Here is a 26,578-nt window from a genome sequence, read left to right as displayed (position 1 = left end):
TGAAGTAAGAAGTCAGAGTGAAGAGTGTTTGAGTGTTGCACAAGATGGTCAGCACTAATGATCTCGTAAGACGGTCAGTGTTGTGAGGCAGTACAGGGCTGGTGATCATTCAAGATACTCAGCAAGTTGATTCAAAGCTTGTCAGGGCTGTAGATTGCTAAAAATGTTCTGTGAAGTTGATCATGAAAGATATTCAGCATATGAAACAGCCAGTCAGAAAGCAAGCCGACCGAAGGAGGAAGCACAGCAAACACAGCCATGGCAACAATACTGAAATGGAAAGCATAAAGGTACAGTGCTGTGAAAAAGTATTTCCCCCTTCCTGATTTCTTATGTTTTGCATAATCGTCACACTTAAATGTTTCAGATCATCAAACAAATGTTAATATTACACAAAGACAATCAGAGTTCATACAAAATGCAGCATTTAAATGATTATGTCATTTATTGAGGGGAAAAAGCCATCCAAACCTCCAGCAACTCCAGCAAACAAAAGTAAGAGCCATTGTCCACAAATGGTGAAAACTTGTATCAGTGGTGACTCTTCCAAGGAGTGGTCGGTCTACTAAACTTACACCAAGAGGGCACCAACGACCCACTCAGAAGGTCACAAAAGAACCCAGGACAACATCTAAAGACCTGCAAGCCTCACTTGACTCAGCTAAGGTCAGTCTTCATGATTCAACAATAAGAAAGAGACTGGCAAATATGGCATCCATGGGAGAGTTCCAAGGCCAAAACCCCTCCTGACCAAAAAGAGCAAAACATCTTGATGATCTCCAGGACTTTTGGGAGAATATTGTGTGGACTGACCAGTCAACAGTTGAATTTTTCGGGAGGTGGTGTCCCATTAACCTATCCATCTGGAAACCCTTGATATACAGCGTTTAGGAAAGGGCAGAGCTTTTGAAAAAAGTGTGATTGGAAGAACGTTCTGTCTGTCACATCTTTACGGGCCAATCAGAGCAACAAAACACATGACGTCATCGTCGCTACCGTGGTTCACATGCGCAGCTACGGAGGAATAAACTCCATATAGAACTGCATAACGTGAACCATGGCGACTGCAGACATGTCAGGACACGACTTTTGTCGTTTTTGAAAAAAAAACAACTCACTGCTGTTCTTTGTTCTTCTTTTAACGAGGAAATGTTGTCAAGTTCTGATTAAACTGGCGCTTTAGCAGCATCCACGCTAATGTCTTCTGCCATAACATCACCGGCCTCTTGTTGCTGCTTGCTTATGTCACGACTCGACCACACCCGAAAGTACTGTCCCTCGTTGCTGATTAGTCCTGTCACTTTCTAACCGGGCCCAAACGGTTCAGATGGGAGATTTGCAAGATAGATTCGCTGGTGAGAAACACAGAAATGGGCATTGCCATCTGTTTTGCAAGGTTAGTGTCCCATTACATCTGGCGTAAAAGTAACACAGCATTTCATAAAAAGAACATCATACCAACAGTCAAGCATGGTGGTGGGAGTGTGATGGTCTGGGGCTGCTTTGCTGATTTAAGACCTGGAGGCCTGATGGAACCATGAAGTCTGCTCTTTACCAGAAAATCCTGAGGAGGAATGTCCGGTAGGTTTAGATGGCTTTTTTCAGAAGGGGGCAAATGCATCTTCAAAGCACTAGATGGACCTCAGAGTTGGAGGACCAACTTGCTGACTGGTTTCAACAGCTCAAGTGTTTATATGAATGCATCCTGTCAAACATACCACAATCAGACTTGGAACAAATTGCTACCCCATCAATGTACCAGATCGCTTAGTCACATTTAGTTTGTTTACTGAAGTTTTGAAAGCAGAGACTCTGGTTGTTGTTGAACCAGATCTGTTAGTGCGTGGTGTGATAGTCATCTCGTTGCTCAACTCACTCTATGAAAACAGAACTAGTAAATCTGTGCGGGTGATCTGTACGATAAGTCGTGAAAGACAATTAGCAATGATGATGGTGAAGGATGGTCTGCACCAATGGTTATCTAAAGCCTGGCCCCAATCAAAGACCCCACACATGCTGATATATAATGACAGATTTAACAGTTTAGTTCTTGAAGTGTGTGGTGTGAGATGACCGACACAGTTGTTGTGCAGAATTGACTATGCAAGATAGTCACGAGGTTGAGTGTTTAAGGTAGTAAGTGCTATAGATTCTTCAACATAATGTTGGTTGTGCACCATGGTTAGTTCTTTAGGTCTTTGCATGGACGCTTGGATTTTGGTAAAGTGACTCCAGGTCAATCCAAAAAAGTCTAACCATCAGGAAAAGATTTAGAGAGAAGCATTGTGCCCTTTCTTTGGGCCCTTGGAACCACATCCTGCCAACAGCTCACAGTGTCTGAAAATCCAAATTAAACCTGCCAGGTGGAAAACCACATCAGCTGTGTTAAAAACAACTTTATTTTTCAAGCCCATCTTGTTGGCATTGTGCATTAGCAGGTCAGGAAAAAAATAACTTGAGCCTGGATTACATGGGTGCTGACAGGTTCTGGCCCTGGGAGCTGACGGTGTTAAAACCCTCTCTGCCCTCCCTGACGATAAACATTGCCCATCTCTACCCTCCTCCGCCTTCTGCTGTCCACACCTCTTTATGTGACTCAGCAGGCCCTGGAGTAAGTGGTTTATGAGGGAGAGGAGAGAATGGCAAGCAGAGAGAAAGATGGACTTATACCATTCTTAATCTTGATGACAGTTTGTTCATTATCATGTGAGATTCCTGAGGGTATTATATTTCTGGTGCTCACAAGATGCTATTTCATGCATTTTGATTGATCACTAGAAAGTTTGAGCGTGACCATGAAGACATTCAGTCTCTTAGGATGAGATTAAACCTTTATGGGGAAATGAACCATATTTGGTCACATCAGTCGACTTCCTTCTGGCCTCCTCCCAGCTCAGCTCAGCTATATAATACAGTCGAACCACAAAAAAACAAAAGATCTGTTAATTTTCTAGAAAAAAAATACAATTTTCAAGCTAAAAAGTTGTAAATATATGCTGAAAAAAGTAAAATTGTCCACATTAAATCTGTTAATTTATGAGAAACCAAAACTTGGAATTTTTTAGATCATAAAGTAGAAAATAGCGCTGATTCATGGAAGACACTGACACAACTTAACTACATTAGCTTCATAGCTATATGATCTATGTAACTTATATAGCTAACTTTAGCTTTATTGGCTTTGTTTGCTATAGATTCAGCTACATAGCCAAAGTAACTAAATCTAAAGCTACATTAGCTACAAAGCTATGTCGCTTATGCAGAAGTGAAGGTCCCTGATGAAGCTAAATCTAAAAGCAACTGAGCTGCTATAGATTCAGCTACATAGCTAACCTAGCAAAGCTAACTAAGCTATGTAGATATATCACTGCAAAGGGCAATAAAGCTACATTAGCTACGTAAACTTTAGGTTTAGCTATGTCAGTTACACTATTTACATAGCTAACATAGCTAACATAGCTTTGTTAGCCTTAGATTCAGCTAGATTAGCTATGTAGCTGAATCTAAAGCAAACAAAGCTAGCTAAGCTATGTAGATATGTCACTACAAAAGCCAACAAAGCTAGATTGGCTATGTTAACTTTAGGTTAAGATATGTCCGCTTCATTATCTACATAGCTAACATAGCTTTGTTAGCCTTAGATTTAGCCAGGTTATCTATGTAGCTGAATCTAAAGCTAACTAACCTACAGTATGTAGATATGTCACTACAAAAGCCAACAATACTAGATTAGCTACATTATTTTTAGGTTTTGCTATGTCAGCTATGTTAGCTTTTTAGCTACATAATCTACATCGATAAAGTACCCTTGTTGGCCTTAGATTCAGATACATAGCTTATGTAGCTGAATCTAGAAGTATTCATGGAGAAAAATCCAGCTACATGAAGCACAAATCACATTATCATTATCTTTTGGATTTGGAAGAGTCCTTTCTGTGAATTAGGATTATCCAGCCAGTGTTTTTGATTCCATTTGTCGCGATTTTTTTCAATTTTACAATGTCCTAGATTCATAAGTTTAAAACCTTGATTTTTCTTATGAATATACTACTTTATAACCTTAAAGATGATATTTTTTCTAAAAAATTAAGGGATAATCTTTATTATTTTTCTTCCTTAGTATTTTTCTTCCTTAGTACCCTAGTACGCAGAACTTTCTCATGAGTACAAGATCTTCTTGTACTCATCAAATACTTTCTGATAACAAAAAATGTTCTTCTTAGTGCATAGAAATTTCTTATGAGCATGCAAAACCCTTTTGTAAGTATGCAAGACGTGCATGTGAGCACACATGTTGAATTGGTTCGTTAGCACTTCAAAGTTGCCTGTGAAAAATAAAGCTTCTGTAATCACACAAAACTCACTAGCATGCACGTAAAACTTTCCCAGCAGAACATGAAACCTTTTCATAAGCATGTGAAAACGTTATGTGTATGCACAAAAATTGCTTGGAAGCAAGGTAGATGTTCGTTAGCATGTAGCACCGTTAGCAAGGGGAATCCTCTCTGAAGTGCACAAATTTCATCAAACTTTGAGCACGTTATGCTTACCAGAGCACATTAAGGCTTTGCGTTAGCGCACTAATTCCTCTTTTAGGCGTGTAAACTTGGTCAGCATTTAAAACTCTGCTGTTCCGATATCTATGCCTACTGTAAGTAGAGCCAGTTGGTGAGTCAAACTCTTACCAAAGCCGGCCAGACGACGAGCCATGTGGTTCTTCTTTCAAACCAAATTGGCAGAAAAAGCCAGAGAGGATGAAACCTAGTCGGGTCACATTTCAGCACATTTAGTTGTAAAAATAAAACATTTTTGAATTTTCTACTGTATAGACCCAATCATCTCACTGTCTAGACTTGTCAAATGTAAGTAGTCACATTTATAAAGCCATGAAAGGTAACTTAAAGCCAGTGACCGCAAATGACTCCAGATTTATTAAATGGGATCACAAATTTACTGGAGCTCATTGGGTAGTAACTTTGTAGTGTTTGATTGGTTGTCCAAGGACTGGACAAGAACTGGACACTGTTATTACTGGCAGCTGTAAAATATATGTCAGTTGCTCTGATTATTTCTTCAGCTAGTATTTAAAAAAATGCTCATCAGCCTCGTACATCGTTTCACTGCCAGACTTCCCATGCTCAGAATAACACCGCCACAGAATGACTGACATTTTGGCATCCTTCGTGAAATGCCCGAGGCTTTGAGTGAAAAAAATCAATCATGAAAGTTTATACTCCCACTGCTTTGCTGTATTATAGAGGAACACTCCCACTTCCAACATCTTCCCCCTTGATGCATAATCAGCTGTCAAACTTAACTTATTTACCTGAAGTGTGTGAGGCACATGGGACAAGGCGAGCTGGAGGTTCAAAAGGTACCAATCTGCGGAAATTTGTTCCAAGACAGATTTTCAGAGTGTCTGGAATTCCTCTTTGTGCTGACACTGATTGACGTTGTGGGTACCTCCAAAGCTTAAATAGCCACACATGCACACGCTTCTACACCTGCTGGTACAAAGAAAAGCTTAAATGACCTGCACGCGTCTTAATGAGTGAGGGCCGGGCGTCTGGCGTTTGCCTCGAAACGGTTCTGCTCTCTCTGGAGGGCTTTAAGCCCGCCACCCGTTAACGGCTGAAGTGTGGATTTCCTGTCAAGTAAGGGTTAGGGCCCAACAAAAGTCCTGCAGGCTGGTACATGAGTGGGATCACTTCCATCTGCCTCACCTGAACCCAGTCACTTCATGCTCCTATAGGGAGTTATACTGTGTTTGCAGAGCCTGGTGTTGTCTTTATAGAGACATTAATGCACTTTTATAGCACTTTAAACTCCAATAATCATGTAATTATCCTCTTATATAGATACCAGATATTATAAAGTTGCATGCTTTTGCATGCTCTGTCCAATGGTGTCCTCACACTGGAAGTCTTTATGGGAGCTGTATGAGGTCAGTCTCCAAAGTACCATTTGAATAAACCACAAATAGACTCTTGGCGCTCCGTTTTTCCCCCATACCTTGCCCTCTCAGGGGGATTGCTCAAACAGCAGGACAAATATTCCCTCAGTCCCTGACGGATATCTTTCATCACTGTAATGCGGAGACTTTCATTAGAAACATGCTGTGTCATGATATGGCACGGACATGCATCTCTAAATCAGGTTTATGCACTTCAGTCCCAGTTTGTCACTTTACTGAGGGCATAAATCAAAGCAAATGGCAGTTTACAGGCTATGACATGCTGGGAACATTTCAGAAAAGCGTCAACATGTTTGATATCAAAAAACAGCAGAAACCTGACATCAGTGGATTCAGTCAGCCACGAGTACAGGGTCAGGTTTTTGATGATTTGAACTAAGACACTTCAGTCGGCTCTTTCCCTGCTTCATTTCTGTGTTTTATGCTCGTGCACTTTGTCTGGTTCTGTCTTAAGCATTTTGCAACTGGCTAATCCTTTGAGGATGCAATCACTAGAGCGGGCCAAGCGCTCTCTGGCGCAGCATGTAAAGAAGCCCATCTGCCTTTTCAGTTGAGCCAAAGTGAGGCAAGCGAGGAGAGACAGAAAGATCATCCTGTCAAGAAGATCCTGTTTGATGACCTCTTTGAAAAGCTGGCTGGTTGGCGAGTGAAGACAGGCCATTCATAAAGTCATTAAGACTTGGGTAGGAAATGGTTTTAAGGGGATGTTTTTTTGTCAGTTTGGGTAAAAGTCGCTTTAAATCCAAACTATCTTCGACAAATGTGCTGACAGGAAGAGAAAAAAAAGAGGAGAATGCCAGTTGTATGCGTATATGGAGATGATTTGATCAATTCAAGTAAAAGCCCTTCCTGCCCTTACTCGTTTTCTAAAGTTACCTACCGCAACCTTAACAGCTACATTATGCACCACTTAGACTATAAATTTCACTTTATAAACATATAAAGTGTTTTAAGGCAGTATCAGGTGTTGAAATTTCAACCCCGTCAGGTTTGTAAAAAAACTGATATCTTGCAAATGCTTCTTAAACGTGTACAGAAAAATAAATGTTTTATTTTCACATTATCAGCAAATTCTCCCTCATTATGTTAATTGCTTGTAGAAATACGCTAAAAGTGCTTTTAATGATGTTTAGTGTTTACAACTAATCAATTCTCAGGACTCTTAAAAAGGCTCTTAAAAGATATAAATCCCCTGAAGGTTGTTAAATAGTTTGATTTTATTTAACTCTGATACAGTTCAGATGTCTGAAAAAAACAGACAAGCACAATAGTAATAATGCATTTGTTAGCATTACAGCTAAAGACAATAAAGAATTGAAATGGATTAAAAATGGATAAAAAGAGGCTCAATGTCAGATATTACTGGTATGGATTTAATCTTTAAAGTCTCCTAAAAGTCACTTGAGTTTGCTAGGAATGCTTCCTTAAGGGCTATGAAGGCATGGATAGCATCATTGGAACAGCGCAACGGCTAGCATCAAGAGGTAAAAATAAGAGACTTTGAGTTATGGTTCACAAAGTTATTCAAATTTTAATTAAAGGTAGTTTAACAAACGCATTAAGGTCAAAGTAAAAAAAGATTTATACAAAATAATGTAAATTAAACAAAAATGTGTACAGTAAAATGATTGATTACACATCACCACAAACATACCATTCCCACTGTGAAACATGGTGGTGGCAGCATCATACCGTTGGGATGCATCTCAGCTGCCAGCCCTGAATGGTTTGTAAAGGTAGAAGGTGAAATGAAACAATCTTACTCAGTCTGCAAGAGAACTACAGCTTGGGGGAAGATTTATTTTGCAGCAAGACAATGACCCGAAGCATACAGAGATAGCATCGCTGGAATGGTTGAAAGACAACAAGGTCATTGTTCTGAGTCAAAGCCACAAGATGACAGCAAAGGCTGCCATCAGTTTTAATTAATCCCATTCATACCAACTCTACCAAGTCAGCCAAAGTTGGCCCGCTTTGATAAATATCTAATTGGTTGTTTTATGTCTATCTGAGCACTGTGAGTCACTTTAAGTACTGCTTCTCTGGGTTTCTCCCCAGTTGCTTACTGTTTTTCATCCATAAAGAATTACATGCTCAACTGCTTGATGCAATTATGATGTTTACTTCAATTTAGTCTGCTTTTTTGCGTGACTTTTCCTAAGGCACAGAGAAAGCTGAGTAAAACCGATTCATATTTTTTATTTGCTGACAGCAGAAAAACATAAAACAACACCAGACTTTCGTCTGCGGAATTTAATAGCGTTGTGACTCACATCCGGTTTTATTTTGAAACTCCCCACCGGAAATGTCGCTATTTAATCCAGCGTACTTGGCAGTGGTGAGGTGAGACGCTGTTAGAAGAGGAGCACAAACTCAAGTTAAGTGGGGGGGTTGAACCGAGGACGTGTGGTTTGCTGGCAAAGTGGCATCTTAGTGAGGGAGTCTTCTGCTGCTCTGCATTCACTGTGGACTTCATACAAGCACCGAGTCTGTCTCACTTTATCGGATTCTATCCTGCTTATAGCCATGAGGACAAACGTATGGATTTACCAAGCTTTGCTCTGTGTAGTGGTCACTATATTGGACACAGGTAAGACACAAGAAGCTCTGCTTCTGATCATGATGAAATAAGCCTGCCATGGTCCTTTTAAGCTTTATTTCAAAATAAAAGTAAGTGGACAAACAGGAAAACAATATTACTTATCGTAATGTGTTTAGATTAGATTTTATTCGTCAGGAGTTTCTTTAATAAAATCTACCGTTTAAAAGGAAACTATTTAGTGTAAAGAACTACGTATTTATTTATATACTGTGGCTTCATGACGCAGATTTGCATTGAATTGACTCAATCACTAGCCTTATCTTTACATTGATTCGTTTCACTTTCTAAAGTAAAGACGGTAAGAAGTCGTTAAAAATTGTACAGTCACAATAATTAGGTATAAATTTCTCGTGATTTAATAGGATTAAACGACATTTTGATTAATAAGTTTGAAGCGTTTTTTTGCTGTAGGCTAATTAAATTAGAAATTCCCCACTCCATGATAGGCACGCGCGCCGGTGTGCTAGCTTACAAAGAGACTCGTGCCGAAGCTCACGTTTTAAAGTGCATGCTAATGTTTCTACTTGGCCATTAAACTGTATTTAGGTCACAGTGATAACAGTCATAGACCCTCCTGCATCTGTAGGACTGAGGCCGGTTTCCTGGACATGCATGCTTGTAACTTAATTTAACAACCACTAGTCATTTAAATGCGTCCAAAACGAGCAGTTCACCACTTTGGTTGCTAGAGTCCCCCAACGTCAGCCCCACTAACATGTCACACAGCAAAGCACTGAATCCATATTACCACCTCCAGGGGTTCCGACCCTGACCTCTGAGCCCCCTTGGAGTTGGGGAAAGTAAAATGTAGAGATAGGAAGGGAGTGCGTGTCTGTGTAAGGAGGGCCAGGGGTAAAGAGGTGGGGGGCTACAGGGGTAACATCTGGCTGAGCCAAACTCCACACTTTGCGCCCTCTGAAGCAGATGTAAAGTCTGTTTAATTCCCAGACAGAGGCCCACCTTTAACCTGCCACCTTCCTGTTGTTCACTTATAACAATCCTTACCAAATGACTGCATTGAAATGTATGAAAATGTAGTATTAGCGCATTTCTAGAAGGCAGAGATCAACTAAATCACTCATCCAGCTGACGCTGAAGTTCTTTGCTCAAGGGCATCCAAGTGGGAGATCCTGTGAAAGGTGAGAGTTTCAGTCATTCACCTTTTCCTCGCTACATTCTTCAAGCCAAACTGAGGCCTCAGACTCCTGTCTCTTCCTATTAAATCTCACCTCTCTCAAACTCGCCCATTGAGCACATTTTATAGTAATCTCCAACTTCAGCAGAATGCTCAGGATCTGGAGATAGCAGGAGTCGGACGTCGAGGAGAGGAAGAGACTTAAGTGAAATCTAATTGAGCGGCCTGGCCAGACATCAGGGCTGGAACAACACAGTGATGAGTGCCAGATGTGGTCCAACGGAGCCCAAACATTAATAACACGTTCTCCATGAAAAACCATTTTTGACCAAGAGGACCCTCTAAACGCCGCACAGTTTACAATATCCTAAGTACACAGACAGTGTCCTGTGTCGGGTCTTGGCACAGGAGCATGTAGCTGTAACTCAGTAGCTTGAGATTTCCCTTTGTGATTTATATCGCACTTGCTCCTAATTATAACGGAAAACTCTTGTAACCAAACACATATTGCTCCTTAAAATGTTTTTGTAGACCTAGAAACAGAATTAAGTTCCATTCTGTTGAAGGATGGGCTCTTATCTTTATCCAAAAGTTAGAAATGAATGGATGTCTCTTTTGATGTGCCTCTGCAGATGCTGGTCTAAACTGAACAAGATTCCCTTATCATTTGTCCACCTATTCATTTTTCCTCATATTGTAAGCTGTCTAGTCTGTGTTGGATGCTCAGAGCTGAGGAACTTATCTAAAATGATATTTTCTTTCGTTCCAAAAATCTTTCACTCCTTTTGCTTGGCTAAAGAGAACAAACTCACTGTCACGGCAGGTAAACAGCAAGAGCTGGACTAGGACTTTTGTGACTGTTACTGAGTCATGAATGCAAGTTAGACTATGGAAATACATTTCTGAGGGGAAACAAATGTTTTTATCCGCTGTACAATAAAACTATAGGATTACAGATACCACTAAGTAGAAGAATATGAGACGGGCTGTTGTTTGGCTCTTTCAATGACATTTGAGACACGCTTTACATAGGAGGAACTGGAGCGCATCAGCTTGTTGGATGGGCTTTCCTCTCTTCTCTTGGCTGTCAGCTCTCATCCACTCTTCATTCTTCATACAGGATTTTGAGCTAAGCTTTGATCCCTGACACCTTTCATACTTGTTTTTCCAACACATCAACTAGTCCGCTTTGGGTTCATCTGGCACAGCCAAAGCACAATTTAACAAATATTCTCAACACATTTACCTCTGATGACAGGCTCAAGATGGGAAGCTCAAATTTAAAGGAATGCACAATAATGGATTTTTGCCAATTTCCATCACGCTGATATCTGCCAATTCATTAAAGCAGACACCAGTATTGATACTGATATGTAAATGTAGTCCAGAATTAAAACTTCAGTTGTTAAGGCACTTTAAAGTTTAAAGAATGAGGAGGAACAAAGGAAAAGGCTTCAGCTGATCCAGGTCTGTTGGACCTGCCTAAAAGTCCTCTAACTTCTTTGAACATACAGCCAGTATAGAATATTTAAAGCTGATATCAGTTGTTGATATCGGAAGAAATGTTCCTTATATGCAGTAATCAATTACATTTTTAAGCAAATATTATACCAATAATATTGTGCATCCAAACAAATTGAAAACAATGTTGTAATTACGTAGAAAAATTGATTGCCTTTAATCATTTCATCACTTCCAAAATGGCCAGCCGCATGAAAGACAATCCATAGAGAAATCTGTAGGGATCTAGAGCCATATTTGAAGATGAATCAATGCATTTGATTACTGAGTGGCTACAGTTTGAAAACAGCAAAATTAACTGTTTACCTAATAGCTAACGCTATGACGTTGTTTTTACACAATAATATTAGAATGGCGGGGCTGCACGGTGGCGCAGGGGTTAGTGCTGTTGCCTCACAGCAAGAAGGCCCCTGGTTCGCTTCGGGGTTCGCCTTTATGTGTGGAGTTCTCTCTAGGTAGTCTTCGTCTCACCACCAAAGATGCTCGTTCGGTTAACTGGTGACTCTAAATTGGCCATCGGTGTGAATGGGAGCATGCCTGGTTGTCTGTCTCTATATGTCAGCCCTGTGATTGTAAACCCCACCTCTCGCCCAATAGCAGCCGGGATAGGCCCCACCTCCCTGCAACCCCAACCGGGATAAGCGGCATAGAAATTGACATTTGCTCACAAGCAGCAGCCTCCGGTCTTTAAAGCTAAAGCTAAAGTGCAGAACACTGCAGTTCCTCAAGTGACCACTTGGGGCTGACTGCAAAGTGCCAGAACTCAAATTCACACCCATGTTGAAACATCAGTTTTTACAGTAGATGTAATCTTGTACACAAAAAGGATGCCTTTAAGACAGATGGAAGACAAACAGCATGTTGCAGCTGTTTCTCAGAGGGCTTAAGACCACCTCAGCTCCACTTCTTTGTAACTAGATCAACCGTAACTTTGCTCGAGACACTTTTTTAATGCCTTCAGAAGACAGCTTTAGTAACCAACTATTAAATTTACGTACCTTATATTTTACGTTAACATTATTCTCATGAAGAAATTAACTTACCGGTACCTTAAATGTCCTTTTCTTGATTGAAATGTGTTGTGTACATTTTAAGTAGCTAGCAGATGCAAATGTTAGCTAGTGCGCTAGCATGCTAACAGTACAATATCCGCATGCATTCAAAGTATTGAGTATTTAGTACAAATATAGGCCTTTTTAAAACACACTAAATATATTTGGTCTTTATATAATTTTAGAAATAAAGTATGTTTGTACCACAGCCAACCTTAACATAACCCTAACCCACACCAGTGTGCCTCAACACATCATCTGGAAACCACTGCTTTATACAGTCTATGGTTTCTAGCACCCAAAAATGGATTACCATTGCATAGCAGCTGAAAACATTGCATAGAGAAAAGACTAAATGATATTTTTAATGATTAGCTTTGTTTGTCAACAGCTTATGTTAGCATTTAACCCCCTCCTAGCAATAGAAAGACGAATCCAAAAAAAGGGAAGGCATTAGCTTCCACCTTAAGAAGATTAGCCTGCTAACATTGAGCTAGCACTTCTAAAGTTCAACTTAAGAAGCAGCATATTGAAACTGCAAGGTTTTTGAGATGGTTGCTGACAGTTGTGTACGTTAGCTAACAGTTAGCTATTAACGAGTTGAATGCTAATATTAACTGTTGTGTAACTCATGGAGGCAGTATCAAATGCAGTTTTATCTTTAAATTAATTAAATTATAAGCTAGTGTTACCCTGGATTTTGAATATCTTCTGCATTCTAGTTTGTGACCTGTCATTGTAAAGACAAAAATTTGCAGAATTTCCTACACATAAGATTCAAATAACCACAAGGCAGCATTCATGTGTTATAACAGACTGTAGCTCCCTACAATGAGTGACATCAGGGAAAATAGTCCGTCTTGTGAAAGTGGTTTGTTCACAGTTTTGATTAATACTAATGGTTATTCAGCATTGTGGACACTAAAAGAGAGAGAATTGTAGTCAAGCTGATGTTATTCACTGCTGGCCTGACAGTTCAACACATGACTGCAAAATAACTTCATCTTCACTTCACTACGTCCATGCCAAGGTTCTGAAACAAGCATTTATGCCTCCTGCTGTTCTAATATTCAAACCACCAGATGAAAACCCTGGGAAATTGTCTCATGGATTCGACAAGTTCTTCATTGCTAGTTCTTTGACAGCAGTGGTGAAATGTTTGGCCCTGGCTCCCAGAATGTGAGTAATGTTTGATGCTTTGTCAGTGGAAAGGAGGCAGTGGAATACGCGCTTGTTCGACCTTTTTATTTCTGCTTTTGCTTTTATCTGACAGCTGACAGTTTAGACTCAGTCTGGACACGTAGTCTCAGAAACCAAGAAATCTGACAGAAAACAGCTTGTGCCAATCCACCTGTCTGCCGGGACGCCATCAGTAGAGTTTCACTCTAAAGAGAACTCATCTTGAGGATCTAAACTCGAGTGTCAATGTTCCATCTAAATGGGCAGGCCTCACAGATCTGTCAAATGGCTATTTCAGCCCATATAGAAACACTTATTGAGCATTCCCACTATATGAGAGGGGTGGTTGAGATGGAAAACAACCAACGTTCAAGACTTTCAAGCTCATGATTGATTAAGTAATACTGTACTCTGACAAAAAAAGGACACTATAGCCATAAAATGTGGCTTTACTGCTATATTTTATTGTTTTCTTGTTCGTCTTATGCCTATTTTGATCATTTAGAAGTCAGATAGTTAAGCAAGTCAGGCATCAACATTACTTCATCACATTACACAACATGACAGCCCTTACTGTTAGGAATGACAGGCAACATAAGGTTCCTCTTCCTTTTGTTTCTTTTCTTCTTTGTTATGTAAATTGTTTGGCCTGGTTTCCATGTGGGAAACAAACAATGGGCTTAAGTTGTGTTGAAATGTCACTGGATGGTCTGATAGGCTTAAAGACTACAGAAGTCTGTCTATCCATTCATCCATCAATGCATCTTCTTCCGCTTATCCATGGCCAGGTAGCGGTGGCAGCCAGCTAAGAAAGTCAGCACAGACATCCCTCTCCCCAGTGACATTTTTAAGCTCTTCCTCTGGGATTTCAGGCCATTCCCAGGCCAGATGAGATATATAATCCTTCCATCGAGTCCTGGGTCTACCCCGGGATATTCACCCTGTTGGACATGCCTGGAAGATCTCCACAGAGAGGCGATCAGGAGGCATTTTAAATCAGATGCCCAAACCACGTCAGCTGGCTTCTTTTGAGACGAAGAAGCAATGGCTCTACTTTGAGCTCCCTCTGAATGTCCGAGCTCCTCACCCTAGCCACCCTCCGATTTCAATCACCTAAACTTGCAACTTCATTCTTTCGAAAGATCCCGGCTATAAATGAGGGTCTGATATGCTGCTGATGTTGCCTGTCAATCTCCAGGTCCACTCTACCCTCACTTGTGAACAAGACCCCAAGATACTTTAACTCCTTCACTTGAGGCAAAGACTCACTCCCAACCCAGAGGGAGCAGTCCACTGTAAAAATGCCAAATCGCATGTTGCTTGACTTGACAGTTGAACCACACCAATGAATTTGAATGAAACTAGTCCATATGTTTTTTAATTAAAACCCAACCGAACAAAACCTGAACACCGAAGCAGTGATAATTTTGTTGACTAAAACTATGAACAAAAATTTTGTTGACTACCTTTTTTCCAAGAGAAATACTAGACTGAGACTAGCTAAAAATGGATCTTTGATGATTAAAACTCTGAGGAAAAGTAAAGTAAGCTCAGCATGAGTTCATGCAGGACACGGTAGTCATACGCTGATGGGGATCAGCTGACGACCAGCTGATAAGGAATCAGTAACATACCAGATCAGAGAAGATAATAAATGTTAGGATAAAAAGTAAAATTAGGGGCTTTTTATCGACTTAAATTGGACTAAAAAGTTTTGAGTTTTCATCAACTAAAACTATAAAGGATACAAATGACTAATGTGTGACTTAAACCAGTGGTTCCCAACCTTTTTCCGTTGGGCCCCCTACTAATATTTAAGAAAGGCGAAGCCCCCCTAGGACCCACTTGGAGAAGTAAACATCAGTTATAATTGTTTTCAAAATCCCAATATCATAGACCTACAGTGCACACACTTGTTCTTAAAAAAATATCTACAATATATATAAACTACCCATTTTTAAAATGGTGTATTCTCTTGAAGAATATAAAAATAAAGAGGATTTGTTCATTTCAAAGAAAAACATCAAAATTTTAAGAAAATGCTAATTTATGTGGGAAAAAAATAATTTTTTTAAGGTGTAAATTTAAATGAACCAAAACTATTTTGACATTTAAAGTCAAAAATCCAACCACTATTTTCAGTTTCCTTTCTTTTACATTTTTGGCTTAACACTGTTGTAAATGCAGTGTTTTTAAAACTGAAATTTTTTAAGCTTCTAATGTAAAATGTATGACTTTTAAAACTTAAAAATTGCAAGTTTGCCTTGTAAATTAAAGAATTTTTAAACTTGGAAATTCTGAGTTGGATTTCCTTTAAATAAATACCTTTATAATTAAAAAAGAAGACACCCCCCCCTTAAAATGCTAACTTTTTTGCCTGAAAACGAACAGATTCTCTTCCTTTTTAATCTTGTAGGTTGATCCTAATACATTATGTTGTAATGTTTTATTTATAGATGTACATCTAATTTTGACAACCTCAAAGCAGGCAGGATTCTGCACCACCCTGAGATCTTTGGCAACCTCCCCTAGGGGAGCCCGGAGCCCAGCTTGGGAACAAGTGACTTAAACTGAATGGCATTTAATCTAAAGAATAGTTAGACTAAAATTAAAAATAGCGGTCCAAATTAACACTGCAACAAATCCTGGGCTCGTGGCTTACCGCAATGCTGTCCAGAGTAGACAAGGTCTGAGGCCCAGCTTGTGTATCCTGTCATGAAAACAAGTTGTTTCTACTGTCTCTCTTTTTTATTTATACACTTTTTGTTTGGGCTAGTAAATTGTGTCTTTATTTATATGTCCAGGCTCAGCTCGTAACAGAACTTGCAAACTGCTGGGTCAGTCCCTTTAGAAACACTAGGAAGCATTCCCACCATACAAGATGAATAGTTGAGATGGAGTAAGCCCAATGCTAAAAACTTTAACAGGTTAAGAATTCAGTAAATTAACAATGAAGAAAGTTTATGCATCATTTTATAGGACGCACTTTCGCTTCGAGTGGGACACTGAACCCTAAAGCTGTACAGAAACCTGCACTAAGTTAATATTATGTTGTGCCCTCCTGTTCTGGCAGGTTTTTGCAGAAGAACTCATCAGTCATTACAGAAGTATGAAAAGACAGAGAATCAAATGCTGGTTTGCACAGACTGTCCTCAGCGGATGATGGTACGAAACAGCAGATCGCAGGAACACTGCGCCCGCAAGTGCAAAAAGGTGAAGAAGAACTTCAGCTGCAGGTGGGTGACATTTCGTTCCCTGTTAAGTTTCCTCACGGCCATGTTTCGCTCACTGCTCCTCTTCTCCTGAGCAGATGAAGTATTTACATATTTTTGGTGTTTATCATGCAGTCATCTCTCAACTACTTCCCGTGTGTCTCCACAGGGCTTTCAACTTTCAGCGGCACAACAGGAAATGCCACTTGCTTCCCTTTGACCGTTTCACCCATGGAGCTCAGAAGCAGGCGAATGTCAACTTTACATTGTATGAAAAAAAAGGTAAATGTTCATTTTTAGGCTCCTAAAGCTGACCTTAGGTGTTTTTTCTTACATGTGGATTCAGGTGCAGTCTCTTTCTTGTGCCTCTAGCGTCTTGCTCCTGGGGGCTTTTGAGGTCCCTGGTTTTTCTGTTGACACAATAAAAGCGACCAACTTCTCTCGCCCCCCGCTGTTTTATCGCTCCGGTGAGGAGAGGCGCGTGCATAAACACGAAGCAGACTGAAGTGGAGTGTAAACAAAAAAAACCTCATTGTTTACTTACAGAGCTCAACAGCTTTTCTCCACTGAGGGCTGTGGAATCTAGCACTTTAGAATTTACTGCAAAATTTACGGAAACTCCCCCCAGTGACATTTAATGAACTTCAGGGAGTTGTCTGTTTTGGGAATAACACACAAGCTGGGACATAATAAAGACGCTCGCTGTAAAAACCACTTATTGACCATAGATGGGAAAATATATTCCAGGTGTTCAAGGAGAGAGATACAAATCAACTTCTAATTGACCTGTGAATCGGCACAGAAGGAGCACAAGGGGTCAGCTTGTGTCAAAAAGTATCAATGGATGCTTTCAAATGCTTTGTATGCCTTTATGTTCTCTTAGATTACATAAGGGAGTGCATCGTTGGCACTAAGGACAACTACAGAGGCAGGAAGTCGTGGACAAAGTCTAACATCACTTGCCAAGCATGGTCAGACAACAACATCAATGAGCATACGTAAGTCCTTCCTTTTGTAACCAAGAGAGTCGATTTCTGAAATAACAGTGCCTCGCTCGCATGCAGACAAGGGTGTTTTTCATTCGTCAGATTCCTGTAGATCTGAACCAGCAGCCTTTACTCCTCCTCTGGTCTGCACCACCTTCCTGGATGCGTCTTTGCTCTTTCTCTGTGTCTGATATTGAACAGGCCTCAGCAGCTGATTTATTGATGTTCACATCATCCCGTTGCACCTCGGGGGTTAAGGGATAGCGGAGGCTGGAAGGCGAGTGAACGTTTAGCCAGAGTTAAGTCAGATTTCTTTCAACACATGCAGGGATGTCCTCTCCATTGGGGTTTTGTATTTTTTTTCCTACTGCACTGTAGGCCTTCAGGTGTATCCCAAAGATGATCTTTTTCCATGCTAGGAAAGATCACTGACGATGGTTCTGTGCCAGGGTCTCATTAGCAGGATCATTAGTTGCAGGATATTTTAACTGCAGCAAGGAGGGGGTATGACAGAATGAGTTTCTAAAAGTTAGAGGAAGTACAGGGTGAAAAAGTAGTCACAAGGGAGGTATAATGAAACAAAGGAAGTGCAAAAATTTATAGACTGAAGGCATTTACTATCTGTTGTCCAGCTGAGGCCAAAGTCATACAGATAAAGAATTCCAGTGATCCCCACAATTAAATCACTTCACAGTGTTGGTCTGTTTTCTCTCCTCTCCTCGTCATTCCTCTTCCCTCTCGAAAAGCACAACACTTTGTCATTGTTTATTTGACACACGGTCCTAGTTTCCATCCCACATGGCAAATGTAGCGTCCATCCACATCGCCCCTGCTTGTCAGCAACTTTTAACTTTCAAAGGGTCACAGGAAGCTTTACTTAAGGGAGATTTAGTGCCACTGTGAGGTTACCTAACATGGGACTGTCCCGCTGTGTAAGAATTACCACCGTAATGATCCACGCACCGTTTGAGTTTCAGGTAACTATTATTTTCATGCTTGGCTGAACGGCGCAGGGTAGGGGTGATTTCTCAGGAGGTTCCCCTCCAGGAATGGGACTTCCACCTGTTGTCTATATTTAGTTTTTGAACCAAAGGGAAAAGAGCTGAGGACTGATGCCCAGCCAAGCAGGGAGAATGGAATGGAAATTTCTGCTGATATTAATGATAACAAATACCACTGCCATCATTTAGGAACCATATTTTATACTTGTGCACATTTGTACTTGGGGGTCAATTCATGCGCTGTTACAAAAAGCTACCTCTGCGTCTTTTTACCGAAGAGCTGGATGAGACCATTGATTATCTTTTGGTGTAGGAATCTGCCCAGCAGCCGGTTAGGTAGTAGTTGTTTTCTTCTGAAACAGAGTTTGACTGCCATGTTCACAAATGTAGAAACAAGCTTCACCAAAGAGGGAGTGGTCCTTACCCTTTTATTGCCAACTGGTCCTAGTAGTCTTACAGTTTCTAAAATGAGGATCACCTGAGTGCAGTGAATTTGTCTCAAGTAATTGTAGTATAAAGACACCTGTGTTGAAGTTCCTGCCACTGGGTAATTGCTATTCTTGGCTACCATTACACCATGAAGACAAAAGAACACTCCAAGCAACTCAGAGGAAAGGTTCTTGAAAAGTGTAAGTCAGAGGATGGATACAAAAAAAAAGTCCAAGGCACTGAACATTCCCCCCAGAGTTCAGTTAAATCCATCATCAAGAAATGGAAGGAATATGTCACATGTAAATCTGCCTAGATCAGGCAGTCCTCACAAACCGAGCAAGAAGGAGACTAGTGAGAGAGGCCACCAAGACACCTATGACTACTCTGAAGGAGTTAGAAGCTTCAACAACTGAGATGGAAGAGACTCTGCAAACAACAACGGTTGTCCGGGTTCTTCACCAGTCAAAGCTTTATTGGAGGGTGGCAAAGAGAAAGACCCTGTTGAAGACCAAGAGGTTCACCAAAAGGTATGTGTGAGACTCCATGTTCAAGTGGGAGAAAGTTCCCTGATCTCCACAAAGACACCATCCCCAATGTGAAGCACGGCGGTGGCAGCATCATGCTGTGGAGATGCTACTATTCAATCTGCGAGAAAACTTCAGATTGGGAGAAGATTTATTTTCCAGCAAGACAATGACCTGAAGCATACAGCGAAAGCGACACAGAAATTGTTTAAAGACAACACAGTGAATGTTCTGGAGTGGCCGAGTCAAAGCCTAGACCCCAATCCAATAGAGAATTTGTGGCTGCATTTAAAAAGGGCTGTTCATTGCCATATTCCTGTGCAACCTGACAGAGCTTGAGCAGTTTTCCATGGTCTGATTGAGACCTATCCACATGGAATCAGTGCTGGGATTGCAGCCAGTGGTAAATCTACTTAATACAGAGTTTAGGGGGCGAATATTCATGCAGTCCCTTATTTTACATTACATTTTTTTATTTAACTGACATTACATTGTAGAAATCTGTTCTCACTATTGTCAAAAAAGCCAAATATATATCAATTTATAAAATCAGTCAACAGGTAAATCAATACTAATATAAAGCACTGTGTCTTAAAATAAGATATACAAACTGATTTAGATATAGATATCCCTTTTACACACTCAAGTTAAAATTCCTCACCTAATTGGCATTCTTTTTACTTGTTACATGTAATTCGTGCCTTATTTTTGCTTTGTTTCTTCAATTAAGAAGTTATTTTGGACTTGTCAGATAAAAGAGGTGCATAGCAGGTGTTGTGCGACTTGTTTTGACCATAATTTAGACAAATATCTGGCTGTTACCCAGCTATGCTGAGCTAATTTAACAGCTTCCCGATTTGGCCATCTTCAAAAGTAGCCCTACCCTTCCCAAAGCACTCTTGGCAAGATAGTAAACAAGCGCTTGTCCAAAAACTTAGAACAATTGTTTATCCTTCAGTTTCCCAATTCCAAAAATCATTATGTCTTAAGACTGATTAAGTCCCTGCGTGCTTGCTCTAATCTGTTAATAATTTTATGTTTGGATGCGCAGCGTTGATGCATGACCACGTTTATTCCATAACCTCCAGGTGCATGTTGCTCGACATTTTGCAGCAGTTACTTCAGCTCTAGGTTTCAACTGTAGTGATATACAAAATCTGGCCAATATGTTATTCATGCCGGCTCAGAGAGCGCAGCATGTGTGCACAGTGTCTGCCTGTGCTCCCGATGGGAACAGCCTTTGGCAAGGAGATGAATAACTGGCCAACATCTGTTAGCGCAACATCATTATTGCTAACTTGCTCCCATGCTGCGGCCTATTTTACAGACTGACCAGTTGCAGTCCTTTTTATCTTAGTGAAAAGCTTGTAATTCTATTTATGAATTAAGAAAACTATACTATGATGAAGAGGCTGTATGTTAAACAAAGCAGATGTGAATTTTGGTACTTCACAGACAGCTTCATTGAAAGGAAACAAGCTTCGCTTTTGTTTTGTCACAGTGAAATTTGCTATTTGTCTCAACCCAGTCCTGTTTTTTCAAAGGTGGGACTACAGTCTGTAGCACCCCATTTGTTTGTTCTTTTTGGCTCAGTTAGATGCCTGAGATTTTTTCTGCTTTTGAGTGAATTATGTTGTGTATTAGTGTACAGGCCTAGGGTTAGCCCAAGGGCACGGAGGGGAGAGCAGAGCAGACTCCCCCGGGGAAAGAGTCATTGTCTGGGGTAGAGTGTTCAGACAGGCAGGGGAAGGGTTGGTGGGCATTGTTTCTTTTTGCTGTTTCTTAATTGTATTTCATCAATTAAACACTGCACGCTTGCCTTTTATTTTCACTCCATAATGCCTACATTGTCTTTTATATTTGTCTTTTATCTTGAGTTTTTCATACTTCTATGCCACGACTTTGTCTCTGTCTTCTATCTCTGTCTCCTTGGGTGGGAGAGGGAATCTGGTCAGCATGGATCACAGGGGTGCTGACATGCCAGCTTTTCATCATCCTTCCCCAGCGGAAGATGAATTTCACATTCTGTCCATTTAGTACGGGGCTCCCATGGCACCCCCACCATTGTTGCATTCCATATGTTTAAACTGGACAGGTTCTTTTTCTTAAATTCCTCCAGTTTGTTGTCCACATTGATGTGATGCAACCGTCGACAGAGAGGGATTGGGTTTAAAAGCATTCAAACACTGCCAGCAAAAGACCTGCTTGGGCTGCTCCAAGTGGTTCGTAGCATTGTTCTGTGCTGTTGGTGATTACTGTGGTGTGACAGGGTCTGGCTGTTTAACACATGAGGGAGCACGGATATGGTAGGAGTTAGTAAGGCGATCATGCAAAAGGTGCAAACCAGGAGAGTAGAAGTGTATTAATGACATACTTTGCATAAGTTTCTTTGAATGGTCATTCTGGGATTTCAAATGTTTCCTGGACTTGTAACATTTTCTCAGAAAGAAGCTTGTATCCGAATGTAAATGCCTTTTAAATTTATTTGGCTTGTTACTGAGAGCACTGGCAGGCAGGTAGAGCACTGTGTACACCACTGGAGCAGCCAAGTGTGAAAGTACTCCCTAAAATTTATTTATACAGCTTACAGTATCAGTTAACACTTTCAATAATCTGTGTCTACTCCCCTGTAGGTTTTATCCTGATAGGTACCCAACGCAAGACCTGAGGGAGAACTTCTGTCGGAATCCTAACAACGATCCTGGTGGTCCGTGGTGCTACACCACTGACCCAAATGTGCGAGCTGAGGAGTGTGGCATACCCAAGTGCTCAGAGGGTAAGACCCTCAAATGACATACTGTAGCAAAAAGATGAAGCTCATATCAGCCATCTAAAAGAAATTTTTAGGTTTTAATCATGTTGCTCCTGAAGGTCCTTTTCTTCTTTTACATTCTCCCTCTATCATGCAAAACCATAACATTTTGTTCCAGTACTAGGCTGATTAGTCCACTCATCCAGACTGCATGACTTTTCAGTGGATGACATCACTATCTTTGCCCTCAAATGGGATCGAACCTGAATTGTTAACAACTATATTTTAGTTTCCCTTTTATAACTGGGTAACTTTCTTTAGCTACTTGTCAGCAAATCTGAGATCTCTTGGCCCTCTCTTGTTGAGCTTATGACCGATAATAACCACTTTTTTAGTCCTTTTGCCCCTAGCTATCTATACAGCTGGCATGTTTCATCTTAAGACAGCAAATCTGATGTCAGTCCCTTTGACCCTCATTGTGGTTGGATGGGTAGCAATCACTTTTAGTTCTGTGGCTTCCAGTTGAAAGCCCTTTTGGCTGAATGACACAGATTAACGTAATATATTTACTCCTAATTGTGATTGTGACACTTTTGGCCCTTCCAACATTAAGCATTGTGTAACATTCCTACCATAACATAAATGTAATCATCACTTTAAAATAATTCCCCAATCTTGTTTTATAAATCCGATCATATAATTTGGTTCCCCCACTGTGTCGATGATATACAACTCTCTGCTTGACTTTTTAAGCCAATTGACAGCAAATCTTGGGCCCCTCTTGTAGAGCTTTAATTGATAGCGACCACTTTTTTAGTCCTTTGACCCCTAACCATCCATAGCTACTGGAATTTTAAGCTGAAACAGGGAATCGGATGCCAATCTCTTTGACCTTCACTGTGAAACTTGAAGTCCTGTGACTTCCAGTTTGAAGCCTTTTGCTAGAAGAAATGGTTAAATATTTTACTCTTAACATAAAATGAATTTCTCCTTTAATAAGGTGGTCCAGTCCTGTGTTTTGAACCTCACCCTAAAACTTGGTTCCACCTCTATGCAGATGACACACAATTCCACCCTCTTTATTGAACTTAACCTAGTTGTGCATAACTGCTTAATTTGGCTGTGTGACACAGATTACCGCGATACTTTTGTTCCTTATTCTGATGTCGGACACTTTTGATCCTACGGCTTCCAATATCAAGCTCTTTGCCAGAAATATTCGTGTAATATTCTGCTGTAACATAGGTGTAACCATCACTTAATCATCACAAAAAAATAGTACCCTGTTCCCATTTTTTGAGTCCCACCATAAAATTCGGTTCCCCCTCTATGCTGATGACATGCAACTGTATCTTTCTGTTACACTCGTGTGAACTGCTTGACTTGTTTAGCTTACTGACAGCAAATCTGATGTCAGTGACTTTTTCCTTCATTGTAACATGGCTTAAATTAATAATGACCACCTTGTGGTCCCTAACTTTCCAATTTAAAGCCACTTGCTGAAGTCTTGGTGTAATATAAGACTATACACTTAGACTAAATATCCACTTTAAAACAAAGTCCAATCTTGTTTCTATGTTTTGTGTTTTTCTTAATATAAAATACAGAGTTATAATGTTATCTGTTAGATGCACTGACATCTCCAATAAATAAATCTCCAATCACTTGTGTTTTCTTTGTTGGCAGATGCTTGCATGACATGTAATGGAGAAGATTACCGGGGCAAAATGGACCATACAGAGAGTGGCAAAGAGTGCCAGAGATGGGACTCCACAAGGCCTCACAAACACCACTTCCAACCCAAAAAGTAAGCTTGCAAAGCTCATAATCACATACTGTAGTAACCTTTCTCACGGACAATGCTGAACACACCCATGACAGATGCTTAAAGAAATGACGCTAATACTCTGGAGATGTAGACCTCACCAGTTGTTATGACTTACAGCCCTCCCTCCTATTTTCTTTACTCCCTGTATCCCCTCTGCTTTCTCTCTCAGGTATCGGGACAAAGATTTAAAGGACAACTACTGTCGTAACCCGGATAATCGTCTCCGTCCCTGGTGCTACACCATGGATCCCAAAACTCCGTGGGAGTACTGCAACATCACCGTGTGTGGTAATGGTAAGGGCCTATTTGTTCATGTGCTCTAAATCAAGGGCTTGGATTTGTAGACAATCATCAACAAATCTATGGAGGAGCAAATTACTGTTTAAGTTAGATTAATGACTATTTTCCTGAACATTTAGTGTACTCACAAGCCTTAAACATTATGTATCACACATGCAAAAATTCTTAAGTGGCCTTAGTGTTGAGGATCCATGGCTTTCTATTTGAAAGACTGTGGTTAGACGATACCAGCTAGTGGTTTGAGGGCGCAAGGGGCTTTGTAACATACAGGACTTTGGCGGTTTGGGGTTAGTTGCAGTGAGCTGAGTGAAAAAGCCCCTTTCTCCCCTGCAGAGTCTCATAAATCTTTTGTTTACCAGACTGGGTGTTTCATGTGGTGCTTTGCTTCAAATCGCTTTACCTCAACAAGGAAGAATAAATAGGATGTTTATAAAGAGGAGGGGATCTGACTTGAAGGCCTGAAGTGTTTTACAGAGACCAATGACAGATGATAGAGGACAGTAAAAAAGGAGTGTTACAATAGAAGCTACTATACAGAGATTCTGATAGCTATTTTTAGTGGTACATGAAGAAAATCATTATGTATACAAACAAGTGGCGAATTAAAGAGACCAAAGACAGCAAGAACATCATGAACGCAGATGCTGCCATACAAGGCTTCAAGGGCAACTGAGTGGTTTGATGAGTTGGAAAATGATGTGAATCATATGTTTTGTCTTTTCAGTCACAAGATCTCAATCGAATTGGAAACCTATGTCAGGCCTTGAGGACTGACAAATTTCACCACAACCATCCTCAAAATGCCAAAGGATTTTTTTCTGAGAACAATTTTCATCTCTTTAGTATAGTTCAGGACCTAATTCCCATATTAACATATCAACAAAACTCCTGAAACTTCCCAATTTCCTTGGGCTGAGCTGCATGTGTCCAGCCAGATTTTTCACTCTTAAATTTACCCACATTTTTCCTGCCTATGACCCAGTAGATTTTCTGCTTGAAGTCAGGTGAGCAAGTGTGAGAACACAGCTGGAAATATAAGTGGAATTTACAGTGAGCAGGTGAGGGGTGTGATGAAGTTTACCTATTTCTATTTCAACACATTCACCCACTGATAGTAAAGGCTGCTATGTAGAGTTTCCATCAGTATTTACTAGTCCTATTTAAACATATTTACACACTGATGGTAAAAAGAGGTGGGAATCTTTAGGCACCTCATGATTCGATTAGATTCTTAATCAGTTATTGATGCATTTTGATGCGCTTGGGGTTTTTTTACACTTCTGTTGCTTTCACTGTGTCAGACATTGAAACAAACATTACATTTGTGTTTAGACAAAAAGATACATTGAATTTCCATTATCCTCTAATGGAAGATGTTTGTAAACTGGAAATTTATAATGGCACTGAGCGAAAAGTAGCAGCATCCTTGCCTTGCAACGTATCTAAAATTACACACATAAAAGATGAACAACTGGTAATCTAAATTTTGCTGTTACGCGTGTCAGAGTTCCACCTTCTTGTTCCTGCTGTTCCAAAGTATTAAATATTTAAATAATTATCGATTATCACTTGTTGGACTTTTATAAATCGATTCAGAATCTTGTATCTCTACATCACAATGCATCTAAGAATCCATTTTTTTTCTCACTCCTCTAATGGTAAAGACTTTTATGTAAAGTGTCCTTAGGTATAATCTATTCTTATTTAAACACATTCACACACTGATGGTAAAGGCTATTATTTTAAGTGTCCATCAGTATTATAATCTTGCAAAGCAGATGGATTCGCTCTTTTCCGTGTTTCTTACTGGCAAATCCATCTTGCAAAGCTCCCATCTGAACCGTTTGGACCCAGTTAGAAAGTGACAGGACCAATCAGTGTAAGATGTAAGCAAACATCAATAAGAGGCCAGTGCAATTATGGCAGAAAACATTAGCGCGGATGCTGCTAAAGTGTCAGTTTTATCAGAACTTGACGACATTTCTTTGTTGAATGAAGAACAAAGAACAGCACTGAGTTTTTTTCTTTTCAAAAACGACAATAGTCATACACTAACATGTCTACAGTCGCCATGGTTCAC

General features: G+C 40.3%; 1 protein-coding gene across 1 annotated transcript in view; it reads left to right on the top strand.

The window, feature by feature from the left end:
- The first annotated feature begins 8,440 nt into the window (after window positions 1–8,440).
- Window positions 8,441–26,578, top strand: part of hgfa (hepatocyte growth factor a) — a 39,036-nt gene continuing 20,898 nt past the window's right edge. The window contains exons 1-7 of the mRNA XM_041780291.1: window positions 8,441–8,564; window positions 16,537–16,699; window positions 16,845–16,957; window positions 17,559–17,673; window positions 22,252–22,394; window positions 24,057–24,177; window positions 24,368–24,492. Coding sequence (XP_041636225.1) covers window positions 8,501–8,564; window positions 16,537–16,699; window positions 16,845–16,957; window positions 17,559–17,673; window positions 22,252–22,394; window positions 24,057–24,177; window positions 24,368–24,492 — 844 coding nt within the window. The 5' untranslated portion in view covers window positions 8,441–8,500. The remainder of the gene's footprint in view (window positions 8,565–16,536; window positions 16,700–16,844; window positions 16,958–17,558; window positions 17,674–22,251; window positions 22,395–24,056; window positions 24,178–24,367; window positions 24,493–26,578) is intronic.

Source organism: Cheilinus undulatus, linkage group 23 (genome assembly GCF_018320785.1).
Source record: "Cheilinus undulatus linkage group 23, ASM1832078v1, whole genome shotgun sequence".
NCBI lineage: Eukaryota > Metazoa > Chordata > Actinopteri > Labriformes > Labridae > Cheilinus > Cheilinus undulatus.
This window is presented reverse-complemented; position numbering and strand designations above follow the sequence as displayed.